Source organism: Eulemur rufifrons, chromosome 15 (genome assembly GCF_041146395.1).
Source record: "Eulemur rufifrons isolate Redbay chromosome 15, OSU_ERuf_1, whole genome shotgun sequence".
Classification (NCBI taxonomy): Eukaryota; Metazoa; Chordata; class Mammalia; order Primates; family Lemuridae; genus Eulemur; species Eulemur rufifrons.
The window spans coordinates 11,277,538-11,304,448 of NC_090997.1; the positions used below are offsets into that span (position 1 = coordinate 11,277,538).

At 46.9% G+C, this 26,911-nt stretch overlaps 1 protein-coding gene across 6 annotated transcripts in view; it reads right to left on the minus strand.

Moving 5' to 3' along the window:
* CCND3 (cyclin D3) overlaps nt 1–26,911 on the minus strand; it is a 79,933-nt gene that overhangs the window by 1,830 nt on the left and 51,192 nt on the right. For 2 of the 6 annotated variants that reach the window (XM_069487699.1, XM_069487701.1), the window contains 2 exons: nt 3,687–3,902; nt 538–697 (listed from right to left, as the gene is read on the minus strand). In XM_069487699.1, the coding sequence (XP_069343800.1) occupies nt 538–697; nt 3,687–3,902 (376 nt within the window). Of the gene's footprint in view, nt 1–537; nt 698–3,686; nt 3,903–4,278; nt 4,490–4,785; nt 5,135–26,911 lie in introns of those variants that run through there. The other 4 variants (XM_069487697.1, XM_069487698.1, XM_069487700.1 and 1 more) reach the window with 4 other exon arrangements.

Sequence of the window (26,911 nt, forward strand, 5' to 3'; positions counted from 1 at the left end):
TGGAAAGGAGGAGAGGGAACCATGAGACAAGGAAACCCCAAGGATAACAGCCAGTGGGGAGTTCCTACTCCTCAGAAAGTGCCAGGCAGCATGAACGGAGCAGGGGGCATACTGGAAAACCCCAGCAGTGGGTGGGGTAGGATATCAGCAAGGGAGAAAGAGGAAAGAGCCACTTTCCTAGAGAGGATCAGGAAAAACAGCAAATTTCCCTAGGTCCAGGGTGCTTCTGGCCAGGGACCAGGGGATAGGGGAGACCCTCCCTAGTATGGAAACATGACTAGGGCCAAAAGACCTGGGTTCTGCTCCCAGCTTACTGTGAGACTTTGGGCAAGTCACCTCTCTACACCCTCACTGTCCTCCCGGCACACTGGGGGTCTCTGAGATCCCATACACCTCCAGTTATAATCTGCTTTTTTATATTGAAACTGGGGGCAGAATGAATTTTAAGAGGAGTATAAGGTGGAATCTCCTAGTTACCTCTCACCTTTAGTCTTTTGATTTTTCCCAGTTTGGCAAAAATGTGTGCAGGGCTCTTACCTGTAGCACAGAGGGCCAAAAAGGTCTGGGCATGCTTTTTGACCAAGGCCTGTCGGTCACGGGGCAGAGAGAGTCGGTGCAGAATCAGGGCTAGGAAATCATGCGCAATCACGGCAGCCAGGTCCCACTTGAGCTTCCCAAGAACCAGCACCTCCCAGTCCTGGGGGATGGGGAAAAGGGTGGGGTCAGTGACTGGAGAAGGGAAGGGGAGGAGTAAAGCAGAAATCTCACAGAGAAGGAAGCCTAAACTCCTGAAGCTCAAGACCCCAGTTCTGCTTCTGGTTTTAAGGACTGGCACCATGGAGTCCAAGGCAGAGAAGAGCTACAGGCATTTGCTTCAAGGATTTATTGAACATTTACCAGGTGCCAGGATAACATGCTTTACATGGATTATCCCTTTTAATCCTGTCTGATTATCTTTAAGGGGCCAATAATCCAGGCCTTCTCCTGACTTCATTTAAGGCTCTGAGCACTTCTCCAGCCAGGGTCGTAAGACTGAAGTAGCAGATATCACCAACACCACCATGAACTTGAGGATCCTCTGGGATGAAGCAGAAAGACTCAAAACTCCAAGAACTGTGAAAGGGGAGATCACCACTAGCCTCCCCCGACAACTGCATCCCAGCCAAGTCCACACCTCTTGAATACACAGGAGTGAGTATGAGGCCACTCCTATGACAAAGCCACTGAGTCTCCTCTGAGGTTCCTCAAATGGGAGGTTGCCTAACCCAACCCACATCCCCTTAGTGGGACATCAGGGGTGGGTGCTGAGGTATGGCACCCTCCCCTTCAGCTGGACTCCATGGTGCCCAGTGCCACTTGACTCTCAGGAGCATAGGTGGAGGCCAAGCCATACAGGATGGATCCAGATGATCCCTGAGGGACCAACTCCTATCCCCACCTACCCAAGCCTACATACCAATGCTAGGTCTTGGAGGGAGGCTGAGAGCTCCACCCCAGTCCACTCGTCTGGGGCTACCAGACCTGGCCCCATTTCCAAGTTGCACACATGAGGATTTCTTCATTGTTTTATCTCAGGAAGGAACTTGTGGGTTTGACTCCTTATTGAGGCAGAAATGGCAACCCCACCCAGCCTCTTCCAGGCCCACAGCCACAGCTGTCTCTCTCCTAGCCCTAGCTTAGATGTCAGCCTCTCTAATCAGCCCCAAGCCTCTCACAGGGCCCCCAAGAAAATAGCCTGGACTGGAAATAAGGCAGAGAACCTAGGATTCTACTTTCAGAACTTGTCCCAGTAGCCAAACTCCTAACTCAGGAGTAAACAGAAAGGACCTACCCTCCAGGAAATTATCTACAAGGCAACTGGGAGTGGGGCTCTCCCTTTGGCGAGGCGTGGAGTCCTGGAGTCCTGTGTGAGGAAGGTGGCTACCCTCCCCCATATCTAGGCAACCCCTGAGAATCCCAGCCCTACTTGGCAGAGAACATGCCCCTGGGAGTGATTAGCTTCAGTGGCTGGCAGCATTCGTCACATCCCTGACTTTTAAGCCAACCTGGTCTAGCTAGAAGACCCAGGTTCTACAGTATCTGCTCAGTGCAATGCTGAGGCAGGACCCTCTCCTCCTTCCCTGGGCCTCCACCTTCCTCTGCTGCACAAGGACTTGGACTGACTGGAGTTCTCCGAGGTCTCTTCCAACTCTGACCTTCTAGGAAGTCTACTGGACGCTCCACCCCCAGCTCAGGCAGGAGTCAGGGATGAGTACTTTTTGTGTGTTCTAAAAAATCCCCCTCACACAAAGGCACATATATAGCCCCAATCTTCTCACAAAAAAGGAAGTTCCCTTCTACCTTCTATCCCTAATCCCTGCAAAAACATCTTGCTCTCTGGCCCTGGAAACTAATTCCACCTTCAGACTTGCCCAAAACTACCAGATTCATCACAAAGAGCTGTGGAGCCTCCTGGATTCCCAACTCCGGCCTCTTACTCCCATCTCTGAGCTACTTGGCAGGAAGAGGAATCCTGTTCCTCGACTCACAGCAGTCCGGGGGCCCCAGTACCCTGGCGTCTCCGCCAGCCAATCACAGCAGCCTGCTTGCTGCCCTCCTCCCTGGGAGATGGAGCCCAGAGAGTCCTCTCAGGGTCAGGAGAAGACTTGGCCGGCCACAGAGCAAGGTAGAGGAAGGTGCCAGCTCACCCACCCTCTCCCCTCGGTCCCCTAGGAGATGATCTGCATGCCTTAAATAACCTCTTCCAAATCCAAGCAGCTCCCCCACCTCCTTCCCAGGCTGCTTCCGAGGCAGGACAGAACCAGTGAGCGACTTTCCTGCCCTGCCTCAGAGGAAAAACCAGCCCAAGTTCCCAGCAAGAGGCCCTGGGAGCCACTTCCCAAACCACAGGAGTGACAGCAGCTCCCCACAGGGTTATGAAAGACCTTGGTCAGAGTCAGCAGGCCGGGGGAGGGGCACCATTATCACATCGGAAGCAGCTGCAGCTCAGCTCCCTGTCTGTCCCTCGGCTTGGGCCTTTGGGTAAGGGGAAAGGGAGAGATGTTTCCACCAGGCCCAAAGCAGCTGCTCCAGTTCCTCAGAATAAGGCCAGGGAAGAGAGGATTAGGAAGAAGCTGTCTCTTCTGGGATATAAGGGGAAGGAAAGAAGGTGGGATGAAACAACTCAGCCCTTCCTTAAAGTAATCAGGGCCTGGCTTTAATCTGCTCTGCGAGGCTTTTCTATCAAAGTCCACACGGGGATAAAGACTGAACCAAGGCAGCCCCCCCTCCCCCACATGAGGCACATTCCACTCCCCCACTCCAGTGGGGGTGTGCAGGCATGCCCTTCTGCTGCCAATAAATAACTCATGGTGGCTGTGTAAACCCAGAGGCAAAGTACTAGTGAGCTAGACATGCAGTTTGACTTGTTGCTATCTGGGGGAAAGACCAGGAAGGAGTGGCATCCCCTGGAGGTCAGGAGGAGGGGGTTTAGTTCATGCCTGCAGCTCAAGCCCGGTGAGGGCTACCTTAACCAGCACACCACACTGCCCTCTCTTCCCCCAACCCAGTTCCTTTCTAAAAATGCTTCAGGGGGCTTGCCTTGCTCCCTCTCCAGGGGGCAGAAAGCCTCTGTGAAGTCTTAGCTTTCCCTTTCCTGGGAAGTGGGGAGACAGTATGTGTTGGGGTGGGGGGAATTACACACGCACCCGCAACTGGCGGGGAGAGACAGCATGGTCGGTGTAGATGCACAGTTTTTCGATGGTCAGGGGCGTGGTCTCCCGCAGCTTGGAGGCCAGCAGCATGCAGACCGCACCCAAGAGCTGCAACTGCGCCTTTCGGGTGGGGACGCAGGACAGGTAGCGATCCAAGTAGTTCATGGCCAGGGGGAAGACTTCCTCCTCACAGCGCTGCTCCTCACACACCTGGGAGAGGGCGCACAGTCACCGCTGGGGCAGGAGCATGGGAAACACAGCAGCATTAAGGGGGAGAGGGGCGCTGAAGGGAGGTGGAACACGGAGCGAAAAACGAGAGAGGGTAAGCTACTTACAGTGACAAGGACCAATAACTAAGGAGGATGCGCCCTTCGCAATGCGACGCCCCCCACTTCCTCTGCGTTGCTGTCTCCCCTCGTCCCTTGCGTGGGGCAGGGGGGTGGTAAAGCAGAGGCGCCCCTCCTTATGAAGGATTCCAAACAGGGACTCCCCTCCCCCACAGCGAGGGGAGGTGGCACGGAAGGGTCACCCATGGTAGCGGGAGGACTGGGACATTACCCCCCATTACCCTCGCCACTGCACACACCCGAGGGGAAGGGAGGAGACTCCTGCAGCTGCCTCCCGCACTTTTCATTTCCCTGTCGGCCGGAACAGGGCGCGCGCCACCCCCACCGCCTTCCCCGCCAGAACCCCGCGACAGACACAGGAACCGGCTCTGGGGCGGGGGCGGCCGGGCCCAGGGTTTTCCAAGCGCGCTCTCCTGAGAACACTGGGCGGGGGAGGGAAGCAGGAGACGCCGAGAGAAGCCGAAGAGGAGAGGGTGTCCCTTGTGCCGCTTTCCTGGCCCGAAGAGAGACTTAGGGTGCCAATTGACTGGCAGTCACAGTCAGAAGAAGCCGATTAAGGCTGGGGAAGGGAAAGGGACGCCACAGAGGCAGCGGGCGAGGGTGCCCTAGTGAAAGGCCAGGCCCCGGGAGTCTGGGCCACAGGAGCATCCCGCAGATTGTTGCTGGGACCAGGATGTCCCGACAGGGAGGCCCCAGTATGTTCAGAGCCAGAGGTGGTGGGAGAGGGGGACCCGTCCGGGCGGTACCTCCAGCATCCAGTATGCCAGCATCTTCCGCATGTGCGGCTTGATCTCCCTCTGCACGCACTGGAAGTAGGAGGCGCGGGGCACGTAGCGCTCCTCCAGGCGGAGCAAGCTCTGCAGGACACGTTGGTCCCCTAGCAGCCGCGGGTCCGGCCCGGCCCGGGGCGCGTGCCGGGTGCCCTCGCAACACAGCAACTCCATACTCGGGCGGCGCGCGGGCAGGACCGGAGTGCGGGCTCGCGAGTCAGAGCGCGGGCGGCGGGTCGCAGAGCGCGGGGCGCGGGTCTGGCGCTGGCACTGCGCGGCGGAGCCCCAGCCCGCCCGCTGCCCGCGCGCGCGCCGCTTCCCTGACAGGCGCCCCGCCCCTCGCGACGATGTAGCAACCGTGGAATGCTCGGACGTCGCAACGTTCCAAGGGGCGGGGCTGCCGGCGCCCAGACGGAAAGGGCTGGCGGGCCGCTCGCCCCTCCCTCCCCGCCGCTCATTGGTCCGCCAGGCGCGAGCCGGCCGGCTTCCGGGCACCCCCGGCCCTCCTGACCACCGGGTGGGGAGAACTTTCTGGGTGTCTTCCCCACCAACGGGCCCTCCCATTTTTCTTCTCTGTGCTCACCCAGGAAAGAACTTTTCTCATTCATTTATTCATTCGCTAAACCCTACTTCACCGGCCGCTTGCTATAAGGAATGTGGTAAATAATACAAGAGCTACTTCTCAGTGAACGCTGTTCCCAAGTACTTGATATACAATACTATTAAACCTTCATGAAAACTCGGAAACGGAGGCACAGTAACTGTAACCATCACACGGAGTAGGCCCATGAAAGAGCCAAGATTGGGAAGCTGGCCCTTTGCTCCAGATTCTGTACTCCATACCACTGTATTAATACTAAACTGTGATTCCCCGACATAGGTCCGCATCCCCTGGGAGCTGGTAAGAAATTCAGACTCTCAGGCCCACCCTTGACCTGCTGAGTCAGAATCGGCATTTTAACTAGATTCCTGTGCACTTTAAAGTACGAAAAGCCATGGTCTAAATCAGCATGTTACAGAAATGCAACAGGAAGGAAAGGCCATGGATTCAAGGTTTCGCCTTGTTATTAAGTTGGTTGTGTGGTGTTGGACAAGCCCTTAAAGTCGGCCTCCATTTCTGTTTGGGGAGACTGTGGGTGGAGAAACTGGCCTCTCTCTGAAGGAGTTTCTTGCTCAGACTTCAACCTCCCAAACTTTGGGTTACTTTGTAGGTGGGCCGGAAGCTGGATTCCACATGATCAGCAGGCAGACTGCAGACCTCCAGTAATGCTCCAGATGGGATGAGGCCTTGAGGATCCCTGCCTTTCCTGGAGTCCTCCTGTCTTGGGAGACACTAAGGAAGTGTTTCCTTCCTTACTCACTAAGGAAATAACTAGAGAAATGATACTATATAGAATATGCAAATTCTATGCTATTTTCTCAATTAACTGTTCTTTCTTATACAATAAATATTATTGTAGTTTTCATATCATGAAAATGTTTTTTTTGCATTGTAGAAAACTTGGAAAATACCGACAAGCCACAAAAAAAGGAAAATAATAATCACTTGCAATTTCACCATTCATAGATAACTCTTTAAAATGTCAATGTTGGCCAGGCGTGGTAGCTCAGGCCTGCAATCCTAGCACTCCAGGAGGCAGAGTTGAGAGGATCTGTTGAGCTCAGGAGTTCAAGACCAGCCTGAGCAAGAGTGAGACACCAGCCTGAGCAAGAGTGAGACCCAGTCTCTCCTAAAAATAGTAAAAATTAGCTGGGTGTGGTGGTGCACGCCTGTAGTCCCAGCTACTGGAGAGGCGGAGGCAAGAAGATCACTTGAGCCCAGGATTTGGAGGTTGCTGTGAGCTAGGCTGATGTCATGGTACTCTAGGCTGGGCAACAGAGTGAGACCCTGTCTCAAAAAAATAAATAAATAAAGTAAAATGTCAGTGTTTGTTTTTCCAATCTTTGTTCTATCAATAAACACACCCATTTTTAAATGGGATCATCACAAACTGTTCTGTAACCTTTTTTCACTAAAAACAAAAGTACTGTTAACATTTTTCCATGTCATTAAATATTCTACAACATCATTTTTAATGGCTACTAGTAAACCACTGGGTGAATGTATCATAATTTATTTTTCAAAACCTGTACTGTTAGAAATTTAAATTGTTGGGGGGAGGAGGGGATGGGTACATTCACACCTAATCGGTGCAGTGCGCACAGTCTGGGGGATGGACACGCTTGAACCTCTGACTCGGGGCGGGGCAAAGGCAATATATGTAATCTAAAAATTTGTGCCCCTGTAATACGCTGAAATCAAAAAAGTTAAATTAAATAAATTAAAAAAAAGAAATTTAAATTGTTGCTATTTCTTCCCATTAAAAACAATACTGCAAAACTTTTTTGTGGTATTATCTTTGTGCATACTCATGATTATTTCTAGAAGTGAATTAATTTCTAGAAGTGGAATTTCTCAACCTAAAGTTATGAAACATTCTAAGGCTTTTGATACAGTTCTTATTGCCAAATTTCCCTGCTGAAAGGCTGACCCAATCTACTCCACCAATACTAGATATCTATTTTTTAAAACAACGATGCCAACTGGAAAAATGAAAAATAGTTTCTTAGTAATAATCTATTTTGGCATATTATTAGACATTTACATTTCTTTTTTTTTTTTTTTTTGAGACAGAGTCTCACTCTGTTGCCCAGGCTAGAGTGAGTGCCGTGGCATCAGCCTAGCTCACAGCAACCTCAAACTCCTGAGCTCAAGGGATCCTCCTGTCTCAGCCTCCCGAGTAGCTGGGACTACAGGCATGCGCCACCATGCCCGGCTAATTTTTTCTATATATATTTTTTTTAGCTGTCCATATAATTTCTTTCTATTTTTAGTAGAGACGGGGTCTCGCTCTTGCTCAGGCTGGTCTCGAACTCCTGAGCTCCAACGATCCGCCCACCTCGGCCTCCCAGAGTGCTAGGATTACAGGCGTGAGCCACCGCGCCCGGCCAGGAAATATTTATATGTGATTCTTATCACCCCGGAGCTTGTTGAAAATGCAGATTCTTTTTTAAAAAAAAATTTTTTAATTCAGCATATTACAGGGGTACAAATGTTTAGGTTACCTATATTCCCTTTGGCCCACCCAAGTCAGGGCTTCAAGCGTGTCCATCCCCCAGATGGTGCACACCGCACCCATTAGGTGTGTCTATACCCATCCCCTCCTCCCCCCTCCCATCTGCCCGACACCCGATGAATGTTATTACTGTATGTGCACTTTAGTGTTGATCAGTTAATACCAGTTTGATGATGAGTACATGTGGTGCTTGTTTTTCCATTCTTGGGATACTTCATTTAGTAGAATGCACTCCAGCTCTATCCAGGATAATACAAGAGGTGCTATATCACCATTGTTTTTTGTGGCTGAGTAGAACTCCACAGTATACATATACCACATTTTATTAATCCACTCATGTATTGATGGGCACTTGGGTTGTTTCCACATCTTTGCAACTGGGAATTGTGCTGCTATAAACATTCTAGCGCAGATGTCTTTTTTATAGAATGTCATTTGTTTTTTTGGGTAGCTGCCCAGTAATGGGATTGCTGGATCAAATGGTAGTTCTACTTGTATCTCTTTGCGGTATCTCCATATTGCTTTCCACAGCAGATGTACTAGTTTGCAGTCCCAGAAAATGCAGATGCTTAGGCCCTGCCTCAGAACTTCTCATTCTCCAAGTGTGTGATGAAGCCCCAAAATCTGCATGTTAAGGGTACCTACAATAAAGGCCTATTTTAAAAAATGTAAATCTTTGCCTATATTTAGTCAGTGTATCATACTGTGGGGGGGAGTGTCTAGCTTTATTTTACCAAATGATTGGCCAGTGTGTCCCACAGCACCGACTTAACAATCTGTTCTCTATTTCACTCACTTCCCTGCTATAAGCATCCCTGGGTTTGGTTCTTGCATTTTTATTTATTTATTTATGAGACAGATTCTTGCTCTGTTACCTGGGCCAGAGTGCAATGGCATCAGCCTAGCTCTCAGCAACCTGGACGCTAGCGATCCTCCTGCCTCAGCCTCCCAAGTTGCTGGGACTACAGGTGCACACCACCATGCCCGGCTAATTTTTTCTATTTTTAGTAGAGATGGGGGGGTCTCACTCTTGCTCAGGCTGGTCTCGAACTCCCAAGCTCAAGTGATCCTCCCACCTCGGCCTCCCAGAGTGCTGGGATTACAGACATCAGCCACCGCACCTGGCCTAGTTCTTGCATTTTAGATAATGCCTTATTTTGGTCATTCATAGCCAAATACTTTCACTGGGAGCTGGCCTTCAGAATCCCTGCCACTTTCATGTAAGAAATCTCATCTGGTCTTTACCCCAATATCACGCATAAAGATCCCTAAGGAAGACACCAAAAGCTTATTCAGTCAGAAATAACTACTGCCCTCTACTTCTAGAGAGAACTGGCCTTCAGCTACAGCAAGAGGCATGTAAATTAGATAGCAGGGAAAACTCCAACTAGAAAATGATGTGGGAAAGGGAAGAGGAGCACAATCGCCTTCTCTGCAGACTTCTAAAAGCAGAGCAGGTCCTCTCCTTGCCCTCCCCATCTCCTCAATGCCCCCACACCATGCCTGGTCACCCCATCTCCTCCACCTCAAGTGTCCTCTCCTCTCAGTTTATTTATTCGTCCTTCCAGGCCCATCTCAGGTCTGTCCTCCTTCAGGAAGCCTCCCTGGAACAGTTGAGCTCCAGGAACTAAACCTCGGGCCCCCAAACTCCTGCAGATCCCACAGCACATGGCCTACATTTGGCTGTCTAGTTCTAGACCTGTTCTCTACCCCCAGCCAGGGGGTAAGCTCCTGGAAGGGGAAGACAATTCACCTGGATTGAGATCCAACGAAGTGCTTGGCAGTGGGCAAAGTGTTTACAATCCACCATCTTGCCCTCTAAGAATTGTTTTTAGAGGGGAATACTGAGGTACGTTGGGATTAAATAACACACTGAAGGTCTACTTAGCTCCCCCAAACTGTACCCTTATTAATGCTGCACTACCTCTCCTTACAGACAGGGACTGTGTCCTATAAGCCTGTGTCTCCTCTGCAGGGTCTAGCACCTTGTGACCACTAGCAATAGTAACAACCCTTTGTGTAGTGCTTACAATGTTCTAGGCACTGCCCATACTTGATATGTAGTAAATTATTTCATCTCCACATCAACCTTATGAGAAATATATTGTTATTTTCCCTTATTTTACAGAAAAGGGAACCAATGCTCAGAGGGCTAAGTAACCAGCCCAAGGTCACACAGCCGGTAAGTGGTGGATGCAGGATTCAACCCAGGCAGTCTGGCTGCAGAGTCCATGCTCTTAACCACTTCATCCTGCTGCCTCTCGTGCTGTCCCATGAGTACATATTGTTTTTGGTTGCTGATTTATTAATTGAGGTAGGGACACATGGAGACTGTCCAGTTCTGGAAGCTGAGGTGTGAACCTGCAGCCCAGAGAAGGGAGACCCCGGGGAGCAGAGCTTTATGAGAGACACTTCTGCTTTGCCCCTGGCTGGGACTTCCATAACCAGAGCCGGGTCACCCTGGTCCTCCAGGACCAAGGACTGGCCACTGAGGAGGCAGGTGAGCTGGACACAGGGCAGGTGCAAAGGAGTTAGTGGGCAATTGGATGATCTGCCTGGGAACTTCACCAGTCACCTCCACCTCAAAGGAATAGGGGCTCCCCTTGTTTTGCTCCTGTAAGGAAAAGTAAAGACAAAGCAATGACCACAATCAATATGGAGAGGACTTTCTGCCCAGGTGCATTCAATTAGAAAAGTCACTCAATAAAATGGCAAACTGGAGGAGAGGTGAGATGGAATGTCACAGCCCAATGAGAAGCCCCGAGGAGGAAGGATACAATACTTTCTTCCTCCTCCCCCTCCTCATCCTTAAAGTGTCCCCATCTGAGAACAGAGAGGGTGAACAAGGTGATGAGTGTGGCCCATCACCCAGAAGCCAACTTTCTACAGCTCAGTTACCTTCAGATCCATTGAGATGACAGGTAGAGCTAAGCCAGCCTTGGGGTTGGGGGCAGGGGTACTAAACAGGGAGGTGACAAGGCTCTGGAGTCAGACTGCTTTCAGTTCAAGACCTGGCTCCGTGCTTTATGACCGCGGGAATTACTGGAAGTTCTCTGCCTGTTTCCTCTTTTGTCCAATGGGGATAATAATAGCCCTCACCCTACAGAGGTATTCTGAAGACTAAGCAGGCGGAAAACATCTTGCCTGTTCCTGGCACAAAGCGAGTATTCAAAGATGGTATTTTCTGTAATTATTATTACTATTATTATTCCCTCTCTCAAGGAGTAGCCTTTCTGCTGTGGACAGGCAACCATAACCCCTCTGAGAAAAGTAAAAGTTTGAGTAGCAAAAGCCCTACTCCTAGCAAACTTAGACGACCGGGCTGCTAAATGCAGCCACACCCTCTGCCACTACACCCTCGCTGACTGTGCGACTTTGGTTAAGTTATACCACTTCTCTGTGCCTCAATTTCCTTTTTTGAAAATGGCAATAATAGTGGTACCTCCCCTCTAGGGTGACTGTGAGAATGAAATGGGTTGATTTGTATAAAATACATAGAACAGTGCCTGACACATGGTGAGCACTTTTTTAAAAGTTAGTTGTGACTGTGGGACTTAAAAGCACAAACTTCTTCATGTATATGACTATTCACGATAATAAATATAATACAACAGACGTGAAGGCACCTGGACTATGACAATGCCAGTGATTACTACTGTGGTGGAGAATACTTGGCAAATCTGCTTCAGAAAGGGCGAAGAAGACAGTGTCCCAGTCAATGAAACAACCTAGTATACTGAGAGTCGTGTGATAGACCATTATTGGACTTCCTAGTTTTCTGAGAATTGGAAAAAACCTACATAACATTTTCCCCTAACTTTTTATTTTGAAATATTTCAAACCTACAGGAAAGCTACAAGAATAGTAAACACGACCATATCCCTTGCCTAAATTCATGTGTCTGTTGAACCATTTGAGACTGACTCACAGAAACCATGACTCTTCATCCTATTTCAGCCTGTATCTCCTAAAAATGGGACAGTCTCCCACATGACCAAAAAAAAAAAATTATCACAATTAAAAAATTAACACTAATACAATACCATAAGCAATCCAAATGCAAAGTCCCCTGATTTCCAATAATATCCAATAATTATAGGTTTTTTCCTTTGCAACCCAAGACCCAATCAAGGATCATGTTTGCATTTAGTTACCCTAACTCTTTAAACTCCTTTAATCTATTAATAGAACAGTTTCTGAGACTTTAAAAAAAGTCTCTGATAACATGGATATTTTTGAAAGACAGATATCTTATGCAATGTACTCTAATTTGGATTTGTCTATTGTTTTCTCCTGATTAGATGCAGATTGAACATTTTTGGTAGCGATATCGCATAGGTGATGTTCTGTCTTATTTAGACAGAACATGTATTTTGTTGTGACAAAAAATCAAGCATTAAACCAAACTGAATATATTTAAGTTTTTGCTTTGAGAATTCAGGAGGTACTTTAGTGCTTATAGTATTCCAGGTCACTATTCTGAGCATCTGTTATATTTGTACAATGCTTCACATCAGTAATCTTCAAAACTTTGTGCCTGTCCATTCCTATCAGTAAAAACTGAGCACTCTTCCAATATACACAGAATACCTAATTTATAAACTATGTCCATAATTGCTATTTTAATATATTATATACATTATAGAATATACTAAGAAATGTCAAAAGGATAAGACAAAAATACATACGAATACAATTTTTCACATTTTCTTTTCTCTCTCCAATGGACTATTATACCCAGAGTTCACCATTTCTTACCTACCCAAGACAGGCTTCAGTATTGATCAAGACACTGAATCTGGATGAACCTTTAAAATCTCAACACAGCACTTCAGGCAGTACTAGCAAATCAGAGCTGGCATGTGAATTGGTCTGTTTTCTGTTTCTGTTTTACATAGGAGGCTGCCTTTTCGGCATTCCACATGGGTGTCCCATAGGCATATTATTAATAAACTCAACTCCAAAACTAAGATCCTAATCTTTCCCCAACAAACCTGCTCTTCCTGTGGACTCTTCATCTCAGAGAACCGCAACGCCATTCTTCCAATTGCTCAGACCAAACACTCGGTGTCATTCTTCATTCCTCTCTCTCAAATCCCACATCCCTCCATCAGCAGATCACAGAGGACCTACTTTCAAAATACCTCCAGAATCCATTCTCTTTCTTTCTCCTCCTCTGCTACCTCTCCAGTTCTTCCTCAACCTTACTGATCCCTAACATCCAACCTATTACCCATTTCTGGCTGATTCTCTGTCCAAAATACATCTCCAGTCCTTTTCTCTATTTCTGCTGCTACCACCTGGTCCAAGTTGTGTCACCTGTTACCTGGATGATAGTGGTAGCCTCCTGCCAGTCTCCCTGATCCACCCTTGCCCCCTCCACTCTAGTCGCAACAAAGCAGCCCTCTAGTGGCTCCCCATTTCACTTGGAGTCATTGCCAAAGGCCCTACATGACCTGCACCCCCACCCCATTTCCCACTACTCTCTCACTGTGCTCTGGCTACACTGCTCGTGGAACATGCCAGGCATACATGTTCTCTTTGCACTTGCTATTCTGTCTGCCTGGAATGTTCTGCCTCCGGATATCCACCTGGCCCCACTCCCTCACTTCCTCAGGTCATTCGAGAGTTGCATTCCTCTTACAGCCTTTCCTGGCTACCCTACCTACATTTTTTTTTTTTTTTTTTGAGACAGAATCTTTCTCTTGTTGCCCAGGCTACAGTACCATGGCATCAGCCTAGCTCACAGCAACCTCAAACTCCTGGGCTCAAGGGATCCTCCTGCCTCAGCCTCCTGGGTAGCAGGGACTACAGGCACACACCACCATGCCCGGCTAATTTTTCGTTTCTGTTTTTAGTTGCTGGGCTAATTTTTTCTATTTTTAGTAGAGATGGGGGGGGTCTCACTCTTGCTCAGGCTGGTCTTGAACTCCTGACCTCAAGTGATCCTCCCGCCTTGGCCTCCCAGAGTGCTAGGATTACAGGCTGGAGCCACCGCGCCCGGCCCATCCTACCTAAATTTTTCATGCCAGCTCCCCAGCCCTGACGCTTCCTATGCCCTTTCACTGCTTTATTTTTCTGCTTACCACTGCTCACTAACATAGTATATATGACATATTCTGTTACAGTTTGCTCCTCCACCACTCCATCAAAACAAAATGGTGCCTGGCTCATGGCAGATGTTCAATAAATCTTTCTTGAATGAATAAAACAAACTGAATGTAAGAAAAACACCAGCACAAGCCACACGATAAATGGCAGTTTGCGCATGGCAAGGGACGGGTAGGGGGTGCTGGGGCTGGACGCAGTGAACAAGCAGTACGTGTCCCATCCAAAGCCCAGGAGGTGCCGCTTGGCTCTAGACTTCGGCTACACCATGGTAACTAGTGTTGCCATATATTCCCTGTTTCCCAAAGGAAATATTTCTTCAAATACAAAATCTCTATTGCTTCAGTTGAAAAACAACAACAACAAAACAACAAGGCAAGCCACACATGATGGTCTCTAGGCCGGATCTGAGGGACAACGAGCAGTTTGCAATTCTAGCTCATAAGCTGTTTATGAAAACAAACCTCAGGTACTGGCCTGAACCTGTCAAGTCTCTCTTCATAAAATAAGAATACAACCTATATATTTACACTTTTGCTTTTTCTCCCTCTTTCTGGCTACCTGGATTCTGAATAGATGAGGCTTTCCTGTTCTATCATTCTGCATGAGATTCCTGTTCCACCGGTAAGGGTGAGGGAAGCATCTGGGCCTCAGGTGTGGAAGGGTAACCTGCTATAGCAAACACCTGGCAAAGAGCTCTGTCTTCTGGCTCTCAGCTGGGAAGCATTCCTCACTGTAGGTCTGAGATAGCGCTGGCATTGATTTACCATAGTCATTAGGTAAGGGAACTCTGGATTTAGCTTGATCCCTAGCTCTGCTATTTGCCAGCTGCGTGATAACTTTTCTGTCCCAGCCTTCTCATTTGCAAACTGGGGATGGTAGTAACACCTATGTCATAGGGTGAGTGCAAGGATTAATATGGGGAAAGCCCCCACAATGATGCCAGGCTCATAGTAAGTGGTCAATAAAGATAGCTGTGATCATTAACAATCAAGGGCCTTATCAAGTGCTTTCCAGGCCTCAGTGAGGCTTTCGGATGCCCTAGGACATACTGGAGGTGGGTCAGAGAAGCCTCCCTTGTAAGAGCTTCCAGTCTAACATGGATGACTATGATGATCCTACATAGTGGAGGAATCCTAAGATGTCATCAAGGTAAGACTTTTACCCAGGCATTTGTGCAACACTCACCAGAGGTAGGCAGGGTGGTTTGTGTGTGATGGGAAGGGTGGGCTGACTGGGTAGGACTGGTGGGGGTTGGTGGTCCTGGTCACCTGAATTCCATGAAACAGTATGGTGGAAGAAATGTGATTGCAGGAGCTCAGAGAGTAAATGGGAGTAAGAAGGGACAGGAAGGGGCACCCAGGGAAAGTCTGGGGGATGAGTTGGAGTGGTGTGTCCCAATGTGACACAATACCCCTGGTAGCACACCAGAGCATTTTAGGTGGCAATGATAACACATTCCACTCTTTTTTTTTTTTTTTTGAGACAGAGTCTCACTCTGTTGCCCGGGCTAGAATGAGTGCCGTGGCGTCAGCTTAGCTCACAGCAACCTCAAACTCCTGGGCTCCAGCAATCCTCCTGCCTCAGCCTCCCAAGTAGCTGGGATTACAGGCATGTGCCACCATGCCCGGCTAATTTTTTGTATATATATATTTTAGTTGTCCATATAATTTCTTTCTATTTTTAGTAGAGACGGGGTCTCACTCTTGCTCAGGCTGGAACACATTCCACTCTTTAAGTGCTTTCTCTTAGCCAGAGCTTTACCACATTTGTGCTATGAGGTAGAGGTGCTATTATTCCTCTTAAATTACAGATAGGAAAAAGGCACAATGAAGTTAGCCAACTCCCAGTGCCAGCCATACAGCTAGCAGGTGGCTGTCTTAGTTTGGGCTCCCCAGAAGCAGACCCTGGGACCAGTATTCAAGTGCAATCATTTGCCTGAGAGGTGACTCCAGGAAGCACCCTGAGGGGAGTGGGGAGTGGGCAGGAACAGCCAGCGGGCAGTGAAGAGTGCATTACTGAGTCAGTTACCACTGCGGGCAAATGGAGCTCAATCCTGCCTGGAACAGCTGCTGGGGGAGGGCTGCTGGGGATGGAAGGGGGAGGTGGAATCGACTCCCCAACACTTCCAGCTTCTGAGTGGGCGGCACAATGTACTCTGATAGTCAGAACAAGCTCTCACGCAAAGTGACAGTGCTGGCACTGGGAAGTAAGGCTGGTGCACTCTGGAAGTGCCATGGACATCTGGGTGGAAACCAACCACGTGTGCTACACTGGCAGAGCTGCGACTCCGGCCCAGGCAGTCGGATGCCAGAGCCCACGTTCTAAGCCTGATTAAATATTTTGTGCTTGTTTTAAAGTAATGTGTGTGTGTGTATCAGACATGAAACCTGAGACTTTATTAAGTTTCTTTTTAATCTAATGAAAAACTATTATTTTTAAAATATTAAGTAGACATAGCAGAAAGGGCACAAGGAAGTGGCAGTTGTGAAGGTGGCATGTAAATGACAGACAATTGGGAATTAAAGGAAGAGAAATAAAAGCACAGAACTTTGAGTCTGAAGACTTCAACTTGAGTCCCAGGACCTGGCTCCGTCCCAACCACGTATGTGTGTACACACACACTCACATATACATACGTATATACATATACACGCAACCAGGCAAGGGCCTCGACTCTGGTAGCACGGGCTGTAAAGGGGATAACGAGAGTACTTAAAGGGTGGTTCTAGGACCAGATGAGATAATGCATGAGTCAAAAAGTGCTAAGTAACTATGGCATGGTAGGCAAATGGTAGGTAAGGGATAATTATTTGAGTGCCCAAGGAATCCCATGGGGAACCATCAGGAATGGGGACTCCTATTCTGCCCCTCCTATGTGACCCAACAGACCCCCATCATCACCATTCCAGCATCTTCTTGTGAACAAAATCCAGATTTTGTTGAGCTATCAGGTGGTCTTGTGTTTCAGGGGAGATCAGGCACCCCTCGGTCTCAGAGGTGAATCCAAGTTACTCCAAACTAAATTATGATGATTCCACAACTGGTTTAGGAATGGACACTTGCTGTAATTCTAGACAATAAGGTGTGCAGGTAAGCTGGCTAAGGGACTTCTATCAAAGGGGCACAGGAGGAGAACAGTTTTCTGCCCTGTGTGAGAATGGAGTTAGATAAGCTAATATTAATATTTACTGGGTTGGTCCGAGTGCAGTGGTGTTTACAACTAATTGATCACAACCAGTTACAGATTCCTTTGTTCCTTCTCCACTCCCACTGCTTCACTTGACTAGCCTTAAAAAAAAAATAATTTACTGAATGCTTCTTACATGATGGGAACTAGTCTAAGAGTTAAAGAAAAAAACTCTTTCATTTAATCCATATAATATCAAACTTCTGAGATAAAGTACTATTATCCCATTTTACAGACAGTTTAAGCAATTTACTCAATTGTCCTAATAACTAAGAGTTTTGCTTGTAGAATCAACACTCTTAACCACTATGCAGTGATGTCTGGAGCAGCTGCAGCCATCTTGCAATAATAAAGAACTGACACCTGAGAATGACCACAATGAATTTCCCTCCCTAATGACGTTGTTGAGCTGCTGAATTAACCAATCCTGGACCACCTACCTCTGAACTTTTTGTGATGTGTGAAATAATATTTTCCTATTGTTTAAGCTATTTTCACTCTTCGAGTTTCTTTTTCTGCTATCACTGACATGATGGGTCGACTGTCAATAGCAGATGGGCAAAGAGTTCTACCAAACATTCCAGAAAGAAGTAATTTCAATCTTACACTAACTCTTTCAGAGAATATAGAAAGAGGGTTAGCTTCAACTCTATTTATTTATTTTGAGACAGGGTCTTGCTATATTGCCCAGGCTGGTCTCAAACTCATGAACTCCAGCAATCCTGCCTCAGCCTCCTGAGTAGCAAGAACTATAGGCATGTGACACCACACCTAGCTTTTTCAACTCATTTTTAATGTAATGTTGATTCCAAAATCCAGCAAGAACAGTATGTGGAAAAAAAATTATACTTTTGAACACAGATGCAAAATCCTAAGCAAAATATTAGCAAACTGATTCTAGCAATATGTAAAAAGGGTAATACATTATGATTAAGTTGACTTTCCTCCAAAGTGCATAGTTTATTATTTTGAAAAAAATCAATGTATCAGCTGGGGTGTGGTGGTACACACCTGTAGTCCCAGCTACTTGGGAGGCTAAAGCTGGAGGATTGCTTGAGCCCAGGAGATTGAGGCTATAGTGAGCTACGATTGCACCACTGCACACCAGCCTGGGTGACAGTGAGACCTTGTCTCTAAAAGAAAATAAAAGAAAAAAATTAAAAAATTAGAAAAAAATCAATATAATTGATCACACTGACATTAAAGTGAGATCACATGATCATATCAGCAGGTGCCAAAAAAGCATTTGATAAGAGTCAACATTCATTTATTATAATAAGAAACTCTTGGCAGAGTTTAGATGAGAACTTCCTTAGTCTTATATAGGGTATGTACTAAAACCCCACAGCAAACATCTGACTTAGTGGTGATACATCAAAAGTAAACCAGGCAAAGTGCCTAGCAAATGTGCCAGTCCAGCAGGCAGAACTTCTAGGGCCTTAGCAGAGGCTGTGAAAGACCAAAAGGTGCTGGTTCCTTCTCCATTGCCAACCTAGCCAGTATCTTCCTGGGACCAGCAAGGTCTATTCTCAACGTTCTAAAGGTAGGCCATCATTTCCGTACCCCTCTCTCAACTTACACATTTTTATAAATAGCACCATCTTTCTTCAGAGTCCTCAGATTTTAAACCCTGCCGCCATCTTGGCTTTCTTTTTTTCTTTGATTTCCTGACCTGATCAGTTACCTGGCACAACAAAACCACTCCCTGAAACTCCCTTGGGTCCTACTCTTCCTATTCCTCCAGGAGACTTTTAGTAAATTTCTCAAAATTTGTCACCAAAGTAATCCCTTTATGGCAGAGAAGAGGGAATGCATCTCTCTGAGGAATATTATAGCATAATCTACAATTGCCTTTTCCAAAACTGAAATGTATTTGAAGTTTAAATAGTCTCCCTTAGAAAGTTATATACATCTTGGATTCTGGCCCATAAGATAACCCTAGTTGTCATAATATAAAAATAATGGTCTAAATTACGGATGGTTAAGAAAAGCAACCTCCGCGGAAGCCAAGTATTAATATATCATACAACTGGCAGAATCAGTTTGGCTGGGGGTTTTCAAACCCTCCTTTGAAAGGCTGGGCCTATGTTATTATTGCAAAAGCCTCCAAGAGAGCCTCCTCTTGGCGCTGCTGCCAGATAGATCCAGATCAATGGCCCAAGGCCATCAGATTAATCTCTCGCAGACACTCCTTTCATCTCCAGTCCAAGGACCTGCTTATCTGGGTAAATTTAAATGTCAACCAGCCTGGCTTTCAAAGCCACCCTTTCCAATTTTATCTCGGCCCCAGCACTCCAGCCCACCAACCCACCTCAGGGCCTTATCACCCACCACTGGCATCCTGCTCCCTTTGCCAAATCCAGCCTCCTCCTTCAAGGCCTAGCTCCTGCCCCACCTCTTCCATGAAGCTCCCAGGGTGGTACGACTGAAAGATCATGGAAATTGAGAGCACACAGCCAGTTAATGGTTGTTCTCAACTATTTTCATTGTTTCCTGTGAATAAATCCTGTTTTCTCCCCAAAGACTGGAAACTCCTGGGGGGAGTAGGCACTACATCGGTTTAGTTCTGAATTCATTTAACCTGCTGGAAGAAGTGCTCTATGGGTTCCTGCCTCCCTGCGCAAGCAATTCCCATTTGGATGGTCTTTCCTCCACCTGTTGTAGGCCATTATCACTTGCAAATCCAGTTTAAGATTCCTCTAATTGTAGGTTATTTACCTTTTCACTTTTAGATTGTCATTAGTGTCACAGCACAGAGCAAAATATATATGTGTGTGTGTTTTCTATAAATGTGTGTTATATATACCCACACACATACCTATACATACATGCATTTTTAGAAAAGATCAATTCCTCCTCCAAACTCACGAAGCTGTGCCAGGTAACCCATTCTATTGTTTTACATTCTGTCTAGGAGAGTTTGTATCATTCATTCTCCCATTCATTCACTTATTCCACAGACCTTACTGAGACCCTATCAAACCCAAGATGCTCCTGGGGCCATGAACAATATAAAGACAAACAAAACAGTTCTTTTCTCTAAAGAGAATACAATCTCCCGGGGGAATTAAGATGTGCTTTGCTTTTCTTCTTAATAATTTACCTTTACCTGTATCTTTAATTGACTCAAGTATGTCGGGTTTTGGGCTTTGACTCATCACATGGCCAGAAAGTTCCCTGGAATCAGGAATTGAATCTTTTAGTTTTAGTAGGTATCTAAGTAGAGTAAGAATATGTTCCAGTCAGCACTGGCTGTACTGGCATAATTACTAATGGTGCACCCCTTCACTCTCAAAAGGGTCCCAGTTTGAAAACAAGTGTTGGTGGTGATGTGGAGAAATTGGAACCCTCATACACTGCTGGTGAAAATGTAAAATGGTACAGCTACGTCAGAAAATAATCTGGCAATTCCTCAAAATGTTCAACATAAAGTTACCATCTAACCTCGCAATTCTACTTCTAGGTATATACCAAGAAAAATTAAAATTTACATTCACACAAACTTTTACACAAATATCAGAGAGCATTATTCATAATAGCCAAAAATGGAAACAACTCAAACATTTATCAACATATGAAAAATGAACATAATATAGTATATGCATACAATGGAATATCATTCAGCCACAAAAAGAAATGCAGTATTGATACATGCTACAACATGTATGAACCCTGCAATCATTATGGTAAATGAAAGAGGCCAGACACAAAAGTCCACCTATCAGTATGATTCCATTTATCTGAGATGTTCAGAATAGGCAAATCTATGGAGACAGAAAGTAAATTAGTGGTTGCCCAGGGCTGGGGCGGTAGTGATAATTGGGAATGACTGCTAATGGGTACCGAGATTCTTTTGGGGAGATAACAGGATTCTAAAATTAGACTATGGTGATAATTGGGTAACTCTGTAAATATACTAAAAACTCTATTCCTTCAGCCTCAGTTTTCACATTTTTCTAGCTCTAACCTCCAACCCAAACTCCCAGCCCATGTCCCCACCTGGGTGTCACACTGATGCCTTCAACTCAAGATGCTCAAAGCCTGACCCTCCTCTTTTGTATTGTGTGTCAGTTAACAGCCATCCGCTGAGTAACCCAAGATGAAAATGCTGACGTTCTTTCTCAGCTTCTCCTGCTCCCACAGTTTCCACACCAACCTGTAAGCAGGTCCTGTCACCCGCTCTTCCACAATGTCCCTGGAACCTGGTCCTTCCACTCCATGCTCAGGCACTCCCATCTAACACTTGGACCATTGCAGTAGATTCTCCACCTCTATTCACCCTCTTTAACCTGTGCTCCCCACGACTGCCCAAGCAGTCTTTCAGAAGCTTCAGGAATGCATATGTGCTTCATTGCTGCTGTTGCTGCTTTTTTTTTAGAGCCAGGGTCTTGTTCTGTCGCCAGGCTAAAACACACTGGTATGATCATAGCTGACCATAACCTTAAACTCCTGGCCTCAAGCAGTCATGCTGCCTCAGCCTCCCAAAGCTCTGGGGTTACAAGTATGAGCCACCACACCCAGCCTTCATTGCTTCTTTTTTTTTTTTTTTTTTTTTTTTTTTTTGAGACAGAGTCTCACTCTGTTGCCCAGGCTAGAGTGAGTGCCGTGGCGTCAGCCTAGCTCACAGCAACCTCAAACTCCTGAGCTCAAGCAATCCTCCTGTCTCAGCCTCCCGAGTAGCTGGGACTACAGGCATGCACCACCATGCCCGGCTAATTTTTTCTATATATATTTTTAGCTGTCCATGTAATTTCTTTCTATTTTTAGTAGAGATGGGGTCTCGCTCTTGCTCAGGCTGGTCTCGAACTCCTGAGCTCAAACGATCCGCCCACCTCGGCCTCCCAGAGTGCTAGGATTACAGGCGTGAGCCACCGCGCCCGGCCTCTTCATTGCTTCTTAAAACCCTCACATCTACAGGACAAAATCCAAACTGTTTATCTGAAATGATCAGTTTCTTTCCTTTTTTTTTTTTGAGATAGAGTCTCACTCTGTTGCCCGGGCTAGAGTGCCGTGGTGTCAGCCTAGCTCACAGCAACCTCAAACTCCTGGGCTCAAGCGATTCTCCTGCCTCAGCCTCCTGAGTAGCTGTACCATAGGACTGTGCCACCACGGCCAGCTAATTTTTTTTATTTTTAGTAGAGACAGGGTCTGGCTCTTGCTAAGGCTGGTCTCGAACTCCTGAGCTCAAGCAATCCTCCCACCTTGGTCCCAGAGTGCTAAGATTACAGGCGTGAGCCACCACGCCCAGCCCCATTTATCTGAAATGAACATGTAAAGTTGGCCACTAAACAATTTTCAAAAAGACTGCTATGATCTGACCCTAAATTCTCCCTCCAGCCTCATCTCCACTCCCTCAACACACAGGCACCTAAACTCCAGGTCTACTGAATGGTCCAGCATTGATGCTTCTGCTCAGCTCACACACTTCTTTCTGCCTAAAACCCTGCCCCCGTCTCTACCTCTTATTAGGTAGAAATGCTCCATGTCCTTCAAGGCCAGTTCCAATACCACGTCCGTAAACAGCCTCAATCCCTCCTGCTGCAGTCTGAAGGAGGGGAGAGGTAAGATACAGTGGTTGCGCCCAGAGGCTGCCCTGATTACTGACCAGTGAGAGAGAATTTGCCCTCTTGGCCAAGTCACCGTATTCCAGTGTCTAGTTCTCAGCCTTGCGGAAGGAAAAGCATGCTCTGTTGAGGCTGCCTGGAGAGTAGACACAATCTAATTGTCTCTAATAAATGCCACAGAAACATATACAGAAAAACAGCCACTAAGCGAACCTGAATACCAAGCCAATCAGCCCATGTTCTTGACACAAAAAGCCAAACTCCAATCTGAGGGTGGGGTGGTGCACACGGAGCCAGTCTGTCCCTCGCTAAGGCAGCCACTGTGTCCCATGAAACACAGTAAAGAGCTATGGTTAACAGTGTGAGTTAAGAGTTACAGAGACTGGGTGGGTGACTTACCTAGACTCCTGGTTTCCTCATCCATCAAGTGGGGCTAATGATCCCCTTTGAACTGGCTCCTCCCTCTGCCTGGACCACTCTTCCCGTCATATCCACGTGGCTCCCTTCCCCACCTCCCTCCGGTCTCTGCTCAATTTTCACCTTTCAGAGCTGCTTTTCCTGACCTCTAAGACAAAATAGGAACTCCTCCTCCCTCTCCAGCACACCCCATCGCCCTTGCCCTGCCATAACCCCAGTGCCTGGACCAGCGCCTGGCCAGAGGGAAGTGTTCAATAAATACTAGCATTAATAGAAGGGATAAATGATGTGTGCCTATAGAGTTGGGAGGAGGTTTAGAACTATGCTTGGCCCAAGTAAATGTTGAAGCTCATCAGTGTAACAGAGTAAATGGGCTGAAAAAGGGTACAAATGTTTTCTTTCTCTTCAAAACTCCTTACCCTTTTTGAGAACTAAAGTCTACATCCCTGCCTCAGGCCAGTGGCTGGGAGGGGCAGAGGAGTGTTCTTTGTTCTTTGTGCCACAGGAGATGGCTTAAGGGAATTGTCTGGGTAGAGGTCACAAGATTGTCTTGGCTGAAGATGGGATGAACCAGAACCTTTAAAAGCTCTGTACTTCTGCTCAGAAGCAGGACGTTGGTACTTTGAGATAGGAGTCTGCCAACCTCCTCATTTGGTGGCAAATTAATAAACTCCTCTTTCCTTTTCCTCAAAACATTTGTCCTCGTTCTTCTGATGCAGACTTGGGGACAAGTGTCAAACTTTCAGTAACATTAGGGAGAGCTTCCTACTGAGGACATCCCACATACCAGGCACCCCAAAGCTGGGGGCTTAGGGGCTCGCAGTCTTGTTGAGAAGACAGACAGAGCCTCAGGAGCGGGAAGGCACTTGGCCAGCCTGAGTGTGTGTGCAGTCTTCTCCCAGGGAAGACTTAGTGATGCTGATTGCTGCTCCCTGAGCTGCATCTGGAGTGGGAACTAGCCAGGTGAGGAGGGGATGGAGCAGTCCAGGCTGACTCTAGGGTTTCTGGCTCTGCCAATTTCATGGAAGGTGTTTCTTTTTTCTCTGATAGGAATCCAAGTGGAAGAATAGATTTGGGGACAATGTTCTCTGTTTCACATGTTGCTTTTAAAGTGCCCGCAGACATTCGGAGAAGTCCTGGGCCAGTTGGTCACAATATATAGGTACCATTTATAGAGTCCTTACTGCAAGTTTAGAATACCTATTATCTATTTCTTTCTCACAACAATCATTTAAGGTAGGCGTTACTATTCCATTTCACAGGTACAGAAACCGAGACTAAAAAATAATGGCAAGTAACTGCTAAGGTCCACAGCCAGCAAGGGGCCCGGCTGGGACGTGAACTCCAGTCATGTCCAACAACACTGTTCTCTCACCTTTCGGCACTGATACCTTGAGTCTGGACCTCGGAGTGCACACCTCTGGAAGTCCTTGGCACAGTGGAATGCAGAAAACACTCACATTTAAGGGGTGAGTGGAGAAAAGGGGGCCACGGAAGGAAACAGAACAGCTGGAGAGGTCAGGAGAGACCAGAAGCCAAGGGAAAAGGCTAATGCCAGATCACAAAGCTGCCAGGGGTCTGCTCGGCCAGGACCCCTTCCTCTGCTCACAAAGTAACAGACTAACTGGCCCAAGCACCTTCCCACCCGCAAGGACACATTCTTTCTTTAGATATGTTAATAGAGGCCATGGGGTTAAGGTTGAACCTTTCAGAGGCTTGGAGCCTTTGTGTCTCTTTAAAGCAGTTTGCATATCTTTGCCCTGACCTATTATGTACCGATTTTAGAGTTTACATCTGAGCTGACCATCTTAATTTGAATTTCTGGTAAGATTCCAGCAGGCCGACCTCCTGCAGTGTGGGATATGGCAAAATAAGGACTTCAGACTCAGAGCTAGATTAAAATGTGGGCTCTGCTGCGTGGCCATATTCTTTAAACCTCAGTGTTCTTGCCTGTAAAATGAGGATAATATAAGTTGCCTTCAGGGATGGTTATGAGGGTAAGAGAAAATATACCTAAAATGCCCAGTTCATAATATATGCTATTATTCTTACATTTACTGTAAGACTTCATGTCCTGATCACCTGGTAAGTTTAAGAATTCTGAGAGCCCTGTTCTACTCTCAGAACTGGAAATCCGAATCTCTAGGCACAGAGTCCAGGTTCCATATGTTTATCCCCAGGTGATTCTGAAACATCCAGGGCTGAGAACCACAACCATGCCCCACCCCTAACCCCCTTCTGTCCCAGCCAGGAATTATGCTGTTGTCTGTATTATCTTATACAGAATTTATCACGGTCTATCAGTAAGCTCTCTCTTAGGCAGGTCTGTCTATCCCATAACTGGAAATTGTCAGAGGGCCAGCCCCCTCCTGGATTGCATGTGGTTATTCCCAAATCAACAATCTATTGAGTCATGCCTCTTCATCCATAACAATAATCTCATTTTCAGAGGGTGACCCAAGCTTTCTAATTTATTAATTTATTCACTCATTTGCAGTTGCCCCCATAAGCCCTCTACAGCATGAATAATTGAGAATTTACACAAATTCTAGGGTGACTAGACCAAATGGAAAGAGAAGTTTAGCACAAGTTCACCCAAGTCTCCTTCAGGTATTAACTGTTTCATAATTAACAATTACAACAGTTATATCAATGCTTTGTGTCAGACATCGTGCTGAGTAAGTGCCTTACATGGATTAATTATTTTGATCCTCAAATTTATTGTTATCCCCACTTTACAGATGAGGAACCCAATGCACAGAGTGGTGAAGTGACTTGCAAAAGTCACACAGCTATTTAGAGGTAGAGACAGAATTTGAACCCAGATAATCTGGGCCAGGATCAGGATTTAATGACTAACCTAAGCAGAGTAGGGCTGGGCAGGCCCCCAGAGGCCTGGAATCTGAGACTACAGAGGAAGAAAGTGCAATGCTGTCCCCAGGCCCAGTGAGGAGTCAGGAGGAGAGGGTGAGTCCCAGAGAACCTAGACTGAGGGTCACAGCTGACCACAGGCCAAAGGCTTCCTGGATTCCCTAGCAGAGGAATGAATGACATGAAAAGGAAATTCCTCCAGGAAAAGAAAACATTTTTGAGGTTGGTTTTTTTTTTTTTTTGCCTCATCTCTGATTTCAGACCCATGCATGGTTTCTTTGCTGAGTCATAGAGAAGGACATTTTGAAAGGGTGGGGAGGTGCAGGAGTGAGTGTCACCTCCCCACTCCCAGGGCAGCAGAGTCACCAAGACCAGACAGCGTCATGTTCTTCATCTTACCCTGAGTCTCTTCAATGAATAAATAATAACACTAATGAACACTTGATTAAAAAATTAAGTAAATAAGTAATTCAACAAACATCTCTTGATCCCCTACTGAAGGCTTTGGAATCAAACTCCGTGGATTTGTTTCCCAGCTCTGCCACTTACGACCCTGGGCAAGTGTCTGAACCTCAGTCTCTTCATCTACAAAATGGAGATAATGTTTGTTTCAGCCTACAAGCTTGAGGTGAGGGACACGTGAGCTAAGAGAGGCAAGGATCCTGGCATACGGTGGGCATTCCATAGCCGATAACTCCTGTGTGCCTGGCACTGTGAGGAGCTGGAAATCAAAGAAGAATCCCTCAGGCCCTCCAGTTCACAGTCCAGTGGGAGGGGACATAGAGATGTAATGAATCAACACACTGGGACGACTGCTGGAAGAGAGGCCCGTTCCC